Source organism: Pipistrellus hanaki (genome assembly GCF_964339955.1).
Source record: "Pipistrellus hanaki genome assembly, chromosome: 3".
NCBI lineage: Eukaryota > Metazoa > Chordata > Mammalia > Chiroptera > Vespertilionidae > Pipistrellus > Pipistrellus hanaki.
In genome coordinates, this window is record NC_140505.1 from 128,759,025 (window position 1) to 128,774,999 (window position 15,975).

General features: G+C 40.3%; 2 protein-coding genes across 7 annotated transcripts in view; one reads left to right on the forward strand and one right to left on the reverse strand.

The window, feature by feature from the left end:
- PTPRR (protein tyrosine phosphatase receptor type R) overlaps positions 1 to 15,975 on the forward strand; it is a 267,828-nt gene that overhangs the window by 94,504 nt on the left and 157,349 nt on the right. The gene's annotated exons all lie outside the window — the stretch shown is intronic.
- Positions 1,860 to 10,437, reverse strand: LOC311618638 (signal peptide peptidase-like 2A; the record flags this gene model as incomplete). Its single annotated transcript, XM_084876205.1, is given in 6 exon segments — positions 1,860 to 2,403; positions 2,405 to 3,145; positions 3,149 to 3,684; positions 4,263 to 4,374; positions 6,619 to 6,729; positions 10,054 to 10,437. Coding segments are annotated over 6 exon segments (2,259 nt in total). The 3' UTR covers positions 1,860 to 2,028.

A 15,975-nucleotide genomic window follows, 5' to 3' on the forward strand; every position in this document is an offset into this window, starting at 1 on the left:
ATAAAATGTGGCTGAGGTTGAGGCTTTTGAATATCAAAAAGCTGGGATGAGAATGCAGATAATTTTACTAAAAAAGGTGTATTTTGGCAAACATTTTATTGATATTAAAAATGAAAATACAGTTGGATCTTTAAAATGACATTTCATGTGTTCTATCAGCATTTGCCAAAAAAATTAGATTCTTTGCAAAAAATTCAAACTTGATATTATGGAGACAGAATGAAGAATAACCCTTACTGGTCAGATACTTGTCATTTACTGAAGGATCCGTAATTGTATTAGGTGGACAGAGGGCTGTCAAGGGAGCTTCTCTATCTGCTACTTACTCAGCAAAAGGAACAAACAAAAGCATCTAATTCCCTCAAATGCTAAATTTAGGTCTAATACCAAAGCTCTCATTCATTTTAAAAGGCATTAGATTTATATTTTAACCACCTGAATTGGCTTTAGAATGAAAGAACATAGGGTGGCTAACATATCTTGTATATTATTTCTAGAAAACATAAAATTCCACTGCCTTTGGAATTACTTGTTATTTGGAAATTTCTTAGCAAAAAAAAAAAGGAAAGACAATTTGACCTCTGACTTCCAGAAGAATGTTCAAGGTCACAAGCAAAGAATGAGAGGTTTTTTGTCTCCCCCCCCCAAGTTATAAGGTACTAGAGTAGTTCATTGGTCTAACCCAGCAATTTTCAACCAGTGTGCTGCACCCGGCGTGCTGCAAGAATCTTCACAACAGATAAAATTGACTATTTAGTCAGGGGCACAGACCTCTGTCCCCTTAGATTGTCAAATAAATAAATGACAACACTCGACACAACAGCTGTCCAGCGTGGTTGAATCAAAATTATACCTATTTTTTTTTGTCAGAATGACAAATACATATTTTTTGGTGTGCTGCAGAATTTTAGTAATTAGTTTATGTGTGCCATGAGATGAAAAAGGTTGAAAATCGCTGGTTTAACCTACTCATTTTGCAGATGAGAAAACTGAGACATCAATGTTTGGCACCAAGACAATTTACTCACACTTCTGTCATGTAATTAAAATGACCCTAACACCCAGTCTCCTCTCTTTTGTCTTTCTTCTGAAGCACACCTGGTAAATTAGTATACCATTCTCCACCAAAATATCAAAGGTTAGCTGTGGTTTCCTTTGGAGAAAGGAGAAGGAATTAAGACAGTGGGGGGTGGGAGCAGGGGCAAGAGAGAGGATTGTTAGGGATATTACAGTTAAATGGTGAGCCATATGTATTAATGCATAAATTTATACAAAATACTAAGCCTGAACATCAACAGGCCTAAACTTCAGAGATCAGGAATACCACAGTGCTACTTTAGAAATTTAAGCTATACCTTCAAGGAAATAGCAAACCACTGAAAACTGTGGATGCCATTTTTGTGTCCTTTTAATGTCTAGTTCTATATATTAGGTTTCCCTATACTGGGAAAAATATTGTAACATAAAACAGCAATTTGAAGCAATTCAGGTTCTCAAGATTAAAAAAGGAATGAATTTTTTAAAAAAACATATGCTATAAACATATTCTTAGATTATATATTTTTTAACTTCTGCAGTTTCTGGAATTTCATTATGGAACTTCCTTCTTGCATGATATTAATCAAATTTCTAGAGAGCACAAAATTTTCTTTTTTTTTTTTCTCAGTAAAATCTGTTCAGAAATTCACTTGGGCAGAAATACTTTTATCTATCACTAGAGTTGAAAAGAAATAGGTTTCAGTAAGAAAAATACAGGGATGGATAAAGACTTTTTTTTTAGAAAAATATACTGTATATAATACATTTTGAAAGTTATACGGACCATGTCCTTTTATTTAGTGTGAAGGCACAACTTTAAATAGTTAAAAGCAAATGTATTTTAATTACATATGACATAGTTGACAGTACCAGCTCTTAAAAATGTATATTTGAGAGCATGTCATTGAAGATTCTTTCAGATTGTCAATTCTAAAAGCAAAACTCTTTTGCAGAAAATCAGTTGAAACATTATGGCAGGTCCACATGATATTACTGTTGGATAATCTGTTCACCAGCAGCCACAGGGGTTTCTTCACTTGTTACATAGTCCTGCTGGTCCACCATCTGATAGCTGTTTCCTTTCCAGAACTTTTTCATTTCTTTACGTCTCCAAGCAACAACTGAGGCAGTAATAAGTGTGCACGGTACTGAATAGAGGAGAGCAGGTTGCCCCTTTTTCATCAGCACCAGAACAACAAAGGTAATTATCATGCCAACAGCATAGGCAATTGTGGAGGAGACATAGTAGATAGAAGAAGAAGAACTAGTCTGCTGATCAAATCTTCTACAGAATGCAATCAACAGGCCTGGTACAATAATGTCTCCAAAACCCAATATGGAAACTGGCATGGGCATACACTCATTGCTGAGAAATATGCCAGTACTTTGGTACTTTGATGACTACTGGTAACTTTTCATTATTTCCAAGAGGTCCAGCTGCAAGTTCAACCATGATACTCTCGCCGTTCTTTGTGATAAATGGTGTTATGAAAACAAAAAACACATCATAGAAGAGGAGAAGGCCTAGAAGTATCACACATGACTTGAAGTTGGGTAACTTCATTATTTTAATTAAATTCAGGCAGAAAGCAATCCCCAAGATATACTGTAAAATCCAAGCCCACCTATCTTCATTTCTAAACACAGCCCAAACAGCAGCTATTGCTATGCACAGTCCAGAGAGAAAAATAAGTCTCACTGCAATGCTTTTGCCACGACACACAATTGTGCATTGTCCATATGGAATCCTATGAATTAGTGCAGCAAGACAGTTGTATGGACTCATTGCTGATGCTATGCAGAAAATTGTTATCATAACATAAACCAACCATTTGTAGAAGAAATAAAGTAAGATAATCATAACACAGCAGATGGCCACAAATATTACAACTGTTAGAGGACTGTAAGTTAAATATTCATCCTTCTTTCTCGTTTCTCTGTCTTCAGTGTCTGCCATTGCCTTCATGCTTTTCAATTCAAGTAGTCCACTCCAGTATCCTCCTAATGCCACAGTGAACACAGAAATTACAAAAATAACCACCATCGTATAGTCAAAGTTAGACCTTGACGGTGAACACATTTTCACAGTAATGTTATCTCCAAGAGGCTACTTCATATCTTTTAAGTCTTTGTTGTTTATAAATGCAATCAGTATTTTCACATCATCAAATGCAGATCTGTTCCCTGAGGGAGCAAATACAATACTGTTATTGGCAACCAACAATGCTTCAGCACCTCCGGTTTCTGCAATTCTGGCTTTTTCAAGAAAATGGCAGGTTCCCCACTGAACCACAACTGCTTTGTTCTTTATTTCATCAGGAGGAGTATCAGAAATGTCACACAGTGGTGCGGAAGTCAGATTCTTCAAACTAAGGGAAGTTGCATTTTCTAGTGTTCTTGGCAGAGCTGTCCAATGAGGGTTATAGACCATGCAGTAGTCCTTAGATGGTAAAGGTGTGCCAATTCCAGACGCATGCAGGATTGCTTCCTGAGCAGCTGTCAGCCGGAGGAGGACGCCCCAGAGCAGGGTGGCCCTGGCGCAGAGCCGCAGAGCCACAGAGCCGCAGAGCCCCAGAGCCGCAGGGCCGCAGAGCCGCAGAGCAGAGGGCACGGCAGCCCCATTGGTGAGCTGGGCGCCGGGAGGCACTGCTCAGCGGGGAGGGCTCGGGCTCGGGGTCCCAGGGTGCTGCCTCCATAGCCAAGCCAGACCCGAGGGTGGCGGGGCTCTGATTGGCTGGTGGGCATGGCTGGTGGGCATGGCGGAGTGATGGTTAATTTGCATATTACTCTTTTATTAGGTAGAATAATTCCCAGGAGTAAATTTGATCAGTTGAAGAAAATAAACATTATTAGGCTTTTTATATAAATTATACTTTTCTCCAAAAAGAGACATAAACTGATACTTTTAAAATAGTCCCATGATTAGTTTTCTTTATTTTTTTTTTATTAGTTTTCTTTAATGTAAAGTAATAGAATGTCTGGTTTTAATTAAGGCAGGTTAAACAAATATTGGTGATTAGTATTTATTGGAGATATAAGGAAGGTTAGTAAGAAAAACAAATGAACTAAATTGAACAGTCCAATATACTATATATATTATTTTAGAGACTAAATATATGCATGAAAGAAGAGGCACATACTTTAAACGGTTTAATTTTCTTCATTTTAGGTTAATTATTCTCACAAGAAAATGTATCTTTCAAGCAGATAAAAACTGCACTTACTTAAAACATCAGTATCTTCTAAGTCCTGAAGAATGAGCTCTTCAGCAGTTTTACTCTTATTCTTTATGATGTCAATACAGTGAAGAACTGACTCTGGTAATTCAACTAAGTCCTGAAAATTCAATAATGAAAGAAAGTATAAAATTTTTCATTAAAACTATGTATCAAATATCCCCTCCTTCATTCCACATAAAAAATGTGAGAAAATGCATAGATGAGGTAAAAGGCTGTAAAGAACATAATTCATCTCACACCTGTCAGAATAGCTATCATCAATAAGTCAACAAATGACAAGTGCTGGTGAGGATGTGGAGGAAAGGAAACCATTATGCACTGGTGGTGGGATTGCAGACTGGTGCAGCCATTGTGGACGACAGTATGGAGTTTCCTCAAAAAATTAAAAATGGTACTGCTTTTTGACCCAATGATCCCACTTCTGGGAATATATCCTAAGAATCCCAATATACCAGTCAGAAAGGATATATGCATCCCTGTTTATAGCAGCATGATTTACAATAGCCAAGATGAGCAGATAAAAATCTGTGGTACCTTTATACAATGAAATACTATATTGCTCTAAAAAAGGAGGAACTTTTACCCTTTGTGACAGAATGGATGGACCTGGAGAGTATTATGCTAAGCAATATAATCCAGTCAGAGAAAGACAAATACCATGTTATCTTACTAATATGTGGAATCTAATGAATAAAATAAACTGATGTACAAATTGGAACCGGAAGCTTGGATGTGTGGGACAGACTGGATGGTGTCCAAGGGGAGGGGAGGAGGGTGACTGGATAAAGAAGGTGAAAGCTTTAGCTGAAGAACATGTGTGCTTACCCTGTGGACACTGACAATATTGTGGTGAAGCCCAAGGGAGCAGGAAACGGGGGAGGGGGAATGGGGATGGGGACACCTGCAAACATTAAAATGTTTTAATAAAATAATATAAAAAACTGCAAAACAAGGGCCTATTTCAAACAAATATATATGGTGAAAATTTCATTTTCAGGTGTTATGAATTATATCTATGATTCTGTTGAATTTCATAATCACATGAATAATATCAGGATACTTAGTTTCATTTAAATTAAGTGTGACTAAAAAGACATAATAATGTAAAAAAATATTAAATTTTCTCAAATATTATATGTAGGTTATTGAAGTCCTAATTAAAACTGAGAATATAGTTATTTTTTGAAAGTTGGCAAGTGAGTTTTGTGTGTTTTTAAAAAAATATATTTTATTGATTTTTTACAGAGAGGAAGGGAGAGGGATAGAGAGGTAGAAACATCGATCAGCTGCCTCCTGCGCACCCCCTCCTGGGGATGTGCCCACAACCAAGGTACATGCCCCTGACTGGAATTGAACCTGGGACCCTTCAGTCTGCAGGCCGATGCTTATCCACTGAGCCAAACTGGCCTCAGCTGTGTTGTTGTTTTTTTTAAACTTAGTTGAGAAGCTTTTGAAATTACAAAACAGAAAATTGGACTCATTTGAAATTGAAAAATATATAAAACTGTAATACAGCAAACATTAATAATAATGGAAAATATAGATAATCTTGGATAGATCATATGTAAAACACTAAATGTATAAAAAGATAAAATAAATCAATTGAGAAAAGTTGGATTATTCAACAAGTGACACTAGAAACATTAGCTAAGTATGTTCAAGAAAATTTCAAATTAGATCTTCATTTTATAACATAAATTTCCATTGGATTAAGAGTTTTGAGATAAAGAAAGGAATCATAAACAGATTTTTAAAGCATATAAACATTGGAAGAAATATACAGGTGAAAACATAACATGTTTGATTTAAAAAAAAAAAAGCATTACCTCTATAGATCTAAAGTTTTCACATAAAGTTTGCTTCCATCCATATATATTCATATTAGAATGTTCATGATTAATGTTAAAAAGCAGGATCCATCCATATATTTTCATATTAGAATGTTCATGATTAATGTTAAAAAGCAGGATAATGTTAAAAAAAAAAAGCATTACCTTTATAGATCTAATGTTTTCACATAAAGTTTGGTTCTATCCATATATATTCATATTAGAATGTTCATGATTAATGTTAGAAAGCAGGATACAATGTTAAAAATCAAGCTTCTAGTATATACATAATGGTATAATCCAAATTTTACCCAAAAAATACACATATAGAATGTGGATGATTTTTATCTTCAATAAACTTTTATATTTAAATATCTATCAGTTTACACTGTTTAAAGATGATCCTAAGGTTAAACATGAGATAAATACACAAAACACATTGAGAAAGTAAAGTATCTCCTGAAAAGTTTTCTCCAATTAAAGGGCTCAAAAGTCCTAAACTTAACACTTACAGCATCATTCTCATCACTCTGGGTTTCTGTTTTTGAATCAGTGTCTACATCAACTTTTTCCAACGAAGAAATGCTGATTTTGTCCAATTCAGCTTCTATTTCTTCATTGATCTTTACATCATCATTATCTTCCATCAAGAATAATGTTTCACTACAAAATAGTCAGGTTTATTACTAGACTTTTAATTCTCTAAGGCAGTGTTTCCCAAAGTGTGGTATGCATACCACCAGGGGTACAGGAAGAGTTTGGTGGGGGTATGTGTTGCACCGGAGTTTGGTGGGGATATGCACTGCACCGTGCTTAGCTGCGCCTAATTCTAAGTTCTCATGAGTATGAGGGGTAGTCAGCATTACGAAAATTATAGAAGGGGTACACATATGTCAAAAGTTTGGGAAACACCGCTCTAAGGGTAAAGTTACATGGAATAAGCTGGCATGCCTTCCTGAACCAAGAAACTTCACAAAAGAACTCATCCTAATAGAAATGATTAATAGAAAAATGCATATATATATATGAGACATAGGGCTAGTTTCTATTCTTTAACTCAGAGTTGTTAATTTTAGCAGAGAGAGCCATGTTTTGCAACAATAACATGAAATATTGGGTAATGATGGCATGTAAAATAAAAAATTATTTCATTTAAATCTTTTTTTACAATAAATATATTTTATTGATTTCAGAGAGGCAGGGAGAGGGAGAAAGAGATAGAAAAATCAATGATGAAAAGAAATCACTAATTGGCTGCCTCATGCATGCTTCTGACTGGGGATTGAGTCATGTGCCCTGACCTGGAATCAAACCATGATCTCCTGGTTCATAGGTCAATGCTCAATCACTGAACCATGCTGGATGGGCCATTTAAATCTTTAACACTTGTAATGGATATATTTCAGTATATTTTCATGTCATCATCATCGTCATCATCATCATCATCATCATCATCATCACTATCATTAGCATCCAAGTATTAAGTAGCTGTGAAAAGGCAGGCACTAGAAGACATTTGTATAATGGATAATCTTCAGAGTGACTTAAAAGGTTAAAGGTCATTGCATAGATGAAAACACTCAGGTTTGAAGAGGTTACTTAACTGTCCATAGCCATTACATTAATAAGTAATGGGGGCAGGATCCTAATTCAGACATCCTGAATTCAAATCCTGTTCTTCACTACCAGATGGTCCCCAAGCTCAAGCTATTCATCTGCCCAGCAATCCTTCTGAACATCTCCTTTTCTAATAATCCTCAAATTGTTTATCATAACCCATTAGCAGATCAAAAAGTTAATTTAGTGCCTCTTGATTATCAATTTTTAATGACAGGATAGGATAGAAAATATTAGAATAGGCCAGAAAAGAAACTATAATTACACTATATATGCTAAAGATAAGAATTGTTTAAAAAACAAACATGTTTCTAAAGTATGTATGTGTGCGTGCTTGAATTACAATGTAACCTATTTTTTGTTGTTTGTTTTATTGTGGTTCTTGGTAAAAATGATTTTGAAAATAACTGTACTAGTCAGCTATTATTTTATTTTAGAGGCTATTCCAAACTTTCATTCTTTCCTCAAGTCCCCAGACTTTCGACCTCTGAACTCTGTCTTCTTGGATTTGTCTGCCTCCTTCCCTTCCTTTCTCCTTCCCTCCCTCTCTCCCTCTTTTACCTTCCCTCCCTTCCTCTTTTTTCCCCTTATTTTACCCATCCATCTCAAAATCAACTTTTTTGGTGGATTCGAGACAGAATTATGCTGAGAAACCAAAGGATGAGATACTTTAGGATTCCATTTCTATAACATTTTTACATGCCACAATTTTATAAATGGAGAACATATAAGTGATTGATAAGAGTTGGGAGTTGATTGTGTTGGAAGAAGATGGTTATGATGAGAAAAGGCCAACATGAGAGATCCTTACAATGTTGGAACTGTTCAGTATCTTCATTGTGGTAGTAGATAAGTGAGTCTATTCAGATAATAAAAATTATATAGGACATATACACATACAAATAAGTAGAAGTAAAGCAGATTGCATCAATATAAATATCCTGGTCATGATATTATAATATAGTTTACAAAGTATTATCACCGAGAGACACTGGACAGAGTGTACAAGGATGCATTTGTGTACAAGTATTATTTTTTAAGGCTGCATGTGAATCTACAATTACACCACTAAAATGAATAGATATCCTACGTACTCAATAGGAAAAGTTAAATAAAATATAATGCAGCCAGGGAATAGAATATTATACTAGTTCTTCAATAAAAATAAGCACATTTACTATACTCCTCAGGAAATATAGCCACAGATAAATAATTAAAAAATGGCAGGCATCTGAAAGATAGGCAGAGTAATATCACTCTTATGTAACCACACACACCCTTTATTTTTAGACAGAAACATGCCGGAAGGCATTGAGGAACTTTTGATTTTCATTTCATACCTTTATGTTGAGTGATTTTTAAAATAATAAATATGCAGTACTACAAAGCAGATTACACAGGTATACAAAACTTTATGTAGAAAGAAAGACAGGAGACTAGGGGAAAGGTAAGAGTCACTTCCACTATATGTCCCTCTGTGCTCATCGGCTGATCTTTAGATCAGCCCTGTCCAATTACATATTCGAGCACATTTGTAATCTCCGCCCTGAGGAGAGCCCTCCACTGCTCCTCCTCCTCCGCCACTGCTCCTCCTCCTCCATCACTGCGGCCCTGAGGAGAGCCGCCTCCCCCTTTTCTTAGTTTAGTTTTGTGGCTGATTTATAGACCATTCAAAGTCTTCACTTATAATGTCTAGACTAGCATATGATGTTGAAATTCACATGTAAAAAGTTAAAGCTTAATTTTCTTTATAATTATGAAAGTAGGCTTTTCCATATTACATATAATCTATTAGTAATCAATTAATTTCTAAAACTCATTTCAAATAGCTAATTTAGTAATCAGCTAACTTGAAGATGGCATATATCTAGATCCCAGTCATGAGCTAAGTTCCTCACCTTTCGAACGTCACTGAGGGTGGACTCGCCACCCTCGAGTCGTTTTCAAATGGCGTTTCAATGTGGGGAAGCCGCAACAGGCGAGCCTGAGGAAGGCCTGGAAGGCCCTTCTGGCCAAGCCCAGCCGGGCCCGGGGCTCGGCGGCGGAAGAGGCTGGGGGGCTGCCGTCCTGGGGGGCGCTGTCCGGAGCGGCTCCCTCCAGGTCTTCGGCCTTTATGACTATGTCACCCTATGTCACCGCTGCTGCTGCTGGTGTCGGGGGAGAGGTCCTCCAGGCAGAGCTGGGGGGCTGGGCCATGGGTCCCCCCCCCCCCCCCGTGGGAGCTCCTGCACAGGCTCCAGGGGAGGAGGGGAGGAGGGGATGGTCTCCAGGCTGGGCGGCGGCGGGGGCGGGGCATAGGTCTTATTCACCCCCAGGCACAGGGGCCTCACCCTGGATGGTCCTGGCGAGCCCTCCGGCTGGGACGCCTGGCGGCTGGAAGGGGTGGCGGCCCCGGTGTCAGGGGGCCGGTAGGGCCTGACCTGGACGGTGCACCGGCCCGGCATCCTGCCCGCCGCCATCCAGTCCGCAGCCCTCTTGAGGATGTTGTACGTCCCCATGGCCCTGTCTAACTTGTGTTGGGCCACGGAGTCCCTGATGTCCTCCTCCTTAAAGCCCAGGCCGCGCATGGTCTCCACCACCTGAGGGTCCAGGTCCTCCCCCAGCGGCTCGCTGTCGGGAGGCAGGTCTTCTGGAGCTAATTCCATCCAGGGCATCCGCATGGCCTCCCGCAGCTTGGGTATGGTGGTCGCCCAGAACGGCACGCCCCCCGTCATGGCGGTGTAGAAGGAGGTGCCCAGCCCCCCCAGATGTCCGCCTTGCGGCCATCATAGGGCTCATCCCACAGCACCTCCGGGGCCATATAGTAAGGAGTTCCGCAGAACGTTTTGAGCAGCTGGCCCTCGCAGACCTGGTGGCTGAGGCCGAAGTCCGCCAGCTTGGCGGGGAGGTCCGGCTCCAGGAGGATGTTGTCCGGCTTGATGTCCCGGGGCGCGAAGCCCCGCTGGTGGCAGTAGTTGAGTCCTGCGACCACCTGGCGGACACCGCTCGGGCCTGGCGCTCGGTGAGGCGGCCGCGCCGCTCCAGGTGCTCCCTCAGGTCCCCGCCGCGCACGTGCTCCAGAACAAGGTGGACGCGGGCCCGGTTCGCGGCCACCAGCACTTCGAGGAGCCTCACGATGTTAGGATGATGACTCATGCTCTTCAAAGAGCGCACCTCTCTGTGGCATTTGGGGAAGCTGCCCCGGAGGATGCTCTTTACCACCACCTGTGTGCCTGTGGGCACATGCCTGGCCAGCCGCACCTTCGAGCAGCCGCCCTCCCTGAAGGACCGCCCCAAAATGTAATCGCCGATTTCTTGCCCCTCGGTGGTAATTGGGTCTGCAAGGGCGTGCGTCGTTGTTAAAACAACAAAGTTTAAAAAAAAAAAAAAAAGAAAGAAAGAAAAAAAAAAGCCAATGGCAATCAAAATACAGAATTGTCCTCCTCTAACGGACTAAATCCTCAGCCCAGGCAGGGCCTTATGTATAGGAGTGGTTTGCAATTCCATCACACTGGCACTTTAGGAGGTCAGAGCAACAAATGGACCAATCATGGCTGGGGATGAACCATAGTGGTTTTTCTCACTTTTTGTTCTCATGACCCTTAAACTCTGTGAAAAACAAAAAGACACACTTTTGTTTATTCGGGATATTATGTTGATGTTTATTTTACTACAAATAAAAATCTATGTAGGTGTGTGCGCGCGCGCGCGCGCGCGCGCGCGCGCGCGGACACACACACACACACACATGCGCGCGCAAAAGAAAAGTCTGACTTATTCTCATGCTCAGTTCTCAGTTCAAATATCACCTGCTTAGTTCTCAGTTCGGATATCCCCGATCCATCCATTCCTATCTACTCACCCAGGCCATCACATTTGTCATCTTCATAGCACCGACCACAGTGGGGCTGATTCTTGTTTACTGTCTGTCTTTCCCAGGAAGGCAGGAGCATGACTATAGTGTCCCTGAGTCTAACACAGTGAGTGGCAACAAAGTAAGTGTTTAATAAATGTTTGTTCACTGGATTAACAGGAGAGTTTGTGGTAACAAAATATGGCCAACTATTTAAAGTGATTCATAAAATGTCTTAAAAACAGTCATGTTCTGTCCTCACTCAGCTTTTGGGGCAGATAAAGTAGGACCAAGGAGGGCTGAGGTCTACGTTTCTAGGTACGTGGTTGCTCAGTGAGACTGAGGAACAGCCAGCTGGTAGGAGCCTCACTGTAAAGATTAAAGATGATTGGTCTTTCTACTGGCACTTGCTAAGGACGAAATAAGCTTGGACCTGCAGTAAGGCTGCAAGGTATGTTTACATTTTGAATACCCATTTCCAGATGACACAAAAGACTTCTTTGGATAAAAGAATGTCTACAGAGCTACAAAGAGTGGGGTAATATGTTGGGGCAAATTCTACCCTTTATGGAGGCAGAGGGAGCAGGGAGGCTTAAGGACACTTTGGGGGAGCCTCTGGCATACTCTATTCCATACTAATCTAAGAAAAATCCCTACCTTCAGTACACTGAGTGTTTTAATCACATGTATGTTATCCTAGTAATCATTTTCCTTTAATAGTTCCCAAAGTCTCAGCTTTGTGTCAAGGGAATCTTTAGAGGGATTGGCCTGTGAGCTTCTCCCTCTAGAACACTTTTGTTTGTTCATTTTTATCTTACTGCTGTGATACTTGGCTCCTAAACATGATAGTCTTTGCTCCTGAGCTGATTGGGACCCAAATGGGGGACATTTCATCAATTCTAAACAGATGTTTACAAGTTAGTCAGAGATTACAATAAACTCAGGAAGGAAAGGAGAGAAACTTTCCAAGAAAGTTGCCAGTGTAAGAGTTAATTATATCTATTTGTAAAAATTGTATTAATAGCTACTTAAGCAATAATACCAACAGAATAGAATGTTTTCTTAGCATAATCTCTTTCAGCAAGGTAAATGCAGACTCAAAGATAAGGCATTTAATGTAAAACTGTCAAGGGAAAAGTCAAGCTCAAAAACAAAGAAACAGGCAATATTTTTTTTTCAATATGCTACATCAATTATATGTATCTAATTGTGCCCAAATGAGCATTTACCAGTAGCTTTTTTATGTTTTTTTTTTTTTTTACTTTCTTTTGTTTGCCTGTGTTTTTTCCCATAGATCCCCTCCTCTCCACATCCACCCCTCCTCAGCGTTCACCACACCATTGTCTGTGTCCATGGGCTATGCATCTATGCATTTAAGTTCTCCAGTTAATCTCTCCCCTCCAACCCCAACCCCCACCTTCCCTGTGAAATTCATCAGTCTGTTTAATGGTTCTACGTCTCTGGATCTATTTTGTTCTTCAGCTTATTTTGTTCATCGGATTCCACATATGAGTGAAATCATGTGATACTTATCTTCCTCTGGCTTATTTTGCTTGTAATAGTCTCCAGGTCCATCTATGCTGTTGCAAAGGGTAATAGTTCCTTCTTTTTACAGCAGGATAGTATTCTATGGTGTAAATGTACCTCAGGTTTTTTTTATCCACTCATCTGCTGATTGGCACTTGGACTGTTTCCAGATCTTAGCTATTGTAAATTGTGCTGCTTTGAAAATAGGGCTTCATATATTTTTTTCCGACTGGTATTTTGGCTTTCTTAGGATATATTCCTAGAAGTGGGATCACTGGGTCAAATGGGACTTAGTCTCCACACAGAGCCCAGCTCTCCATCAACTTGGCCACTTAGACAGTTGAACTACAGCCCCATATACTGAATACCACAACCAAGTCCTAAAAGACAGCAAGGGCAGCCCCTTTCTGACTAGTCCTGCCCTCCTCTGTCCTCTTGCGGCTGCCACCCTGCCTTCTGGCCTCTGAGACCTCTGTGTGGTCTCACCTCTCCCAGGCGAGGACCTGGCCCCCGCTCAGGCAGCTTCCTCCTCGCAGAGCTGGGTCAGGCCCTGTTCTCTCCTGGGCAGTGCAGTCTTTGCCCCTGCTGCCTCCCACTGTGGGACCCGTAAGGAAGGAGATGAAGCTTCAAGGTTGCAAAGAGAGTCAGGAGGGGTGTACAATAAGTGTGAGGTGTAAAAAGTAATTCTGACATAAAATAAAAACAGGGCTCTGTGGGAATACGGGGAAAGGAGCTGATAATGCTGCCGCTGGTCAGAGCAAGGTCCAGGACAGTTTTTCTGCTAATCACTTTCTCTAGTTTCTAAGAGAAACAATGGTCAGGGAGGCCGGATACTATAACTTGAAAGAGTATGAACAGCAGTATCCAGGTTTTCAGGGAGTTGACTGTTTTGCCCTGTTTATGGGTCAGTTTTAGAATGTGCTCCAGCAGCTCACCATCCATTTCTTTCATTGGTATAGCTTCATGTATGCAATTGCAACAACACCTCTGCTGTTTCATTCTCTTTCTAGCTTAACAGAAAGATAGTCTTAAACCTGTGGATGATCCTACATTCCAGCTACTTTATTTTTTAAAACAAAGCCGTGTGTGTGTGTGTGTGTGTGTGTGTGTGTGTGTGTGTTCTTTGCATTCCAGGAGAAAAGCCAAATGGAGAGAAAATTAGGTTAAAAAGTAAACCCAAAACATTTTTACTTGATTTCTTTTTAATTGGGCTTTAGGGGGAAGGCATTATACCCAAGGATAAAACATGCACCCACAAAATTGATCTTCAGAAAACTCAAGCCCATGTCCTTCATTTTATTGGCATTATGCTCTAATCAGCCAATGAATTAAGAGATAAGATGCCATTTCAATCAATTGTGGTCACAATGAAGCCAATGCCTTTGTCCGAAGTGGCAGCTTTCTAAAGGCCAAAGAGCATCTTAAAATGCTTGCTTTCAGACTGCTTATTGGCCATCCTGCCTTGGCATCTGAGGAGGGAGTCATTTAACTTCTGTCCTCTGCCTTCATTCAGATGGTGTCAGGAAGGTAGAGGGAAGAGGCTCCCCCAGCTGGCCATCTGACTGCAGGCAGAACCCTGGCGTCTCTTGCTTTATCCTCTGCTGCGCACGTACCACCATGTGTCTGGTACCAGGCACACAAAATTATGAATAAACGAATAATTGGCTCAGCCTCCACAGTGCATGACAAATGTTTTTCATGAACATTAAATTCCTTTTTTTTTAATTTGAGAGAAAATTAACCTCGTTTCTGGCATTAATTTCCACTTGTCTTCCTCCCAGCATCATGAATTGTTTATTTCACTGAGTCAGAAATGTGTAACCCTCTTGTTTGTCTGTTTTGCAAACTCTGTACATTGCCTAGGGAAAGCTTTGCCGTCTTGCCCACTCGCTTGTACAGACTCCGGCGGGTAATTCAAATCTGTTGCAGTTCCATGCCGCTGTCTGTTTCTTGCTCTCTAGGCTGCCTTTCCTTTGCATCTCCTGCAATGCCCCCCACAATCCGAGCCTGGTATACAGTGGTGCTCACTGAGTGCTTAATGAATAATTGAGAGCTCCTTGGAATGTTAAGATTGATTTTTCTATCAGTGTTTGAAATTTTATACAGTAAACACAGAAATAAGACACGTTGACAAAATATTTTCCTTAAAGAAATATAGAGCTTACCAAGTAAGCTCTCACCACACTAGCCTTCATGCCAATCCTCAACTGTGCCAAACTTAACTTTTGAACCAATGCATTAAAAGAAATAATCACTTTCAACATATTTTGCATTTAAATGAACACTGTTGACAAATACTGAAATATCTCTTGAAAGATGGGATATGTTTTTGGAAGGAAACAGGCCTGTTTGGACAGTGGCCTGGTATTTTTCTTAATCAGTCCTTTTTGAACTGGTGTTTACCTTGGACAGGTTAAAGTAAAAAACGTTTTTGACACTTGTTAATGTGATAAGGAAGGCTTTTCTCGGGACTATATTTCTATATGAGGCAAGACAGTTGCAATAGAGGAGAAAGACCAGACTCAACTCCAAATACAGCCAAGGCAGCTGGGGGTTTATAGCTAACAAGAAGAATTGAGGGGTCAGTGGATGGAAATTATTAAGAGGAGACATCAAAGGTAGGGGATTCTTGCTAAACCTATTAAACAGGATTCTTGCTGAAGGCAGGCCAAGGACTAATATATCAAAGGTGGAAGATGAGATCACTGGTCACATATCAAGGGCGATCACATATCAAGGGTGAGGATTCTGTCTAAATTGATTTAAGAGTCTTGCTCAGGCTGAGGACCGACCAGGGACGAGGTCTAGTAGTGAACAGGACTCAGAGGAGCCTGCCTACGGTTTAGTGGATGAAAGAGTCTTTGTCTGCAGTCATTTTCTTGGCCTATTGAGC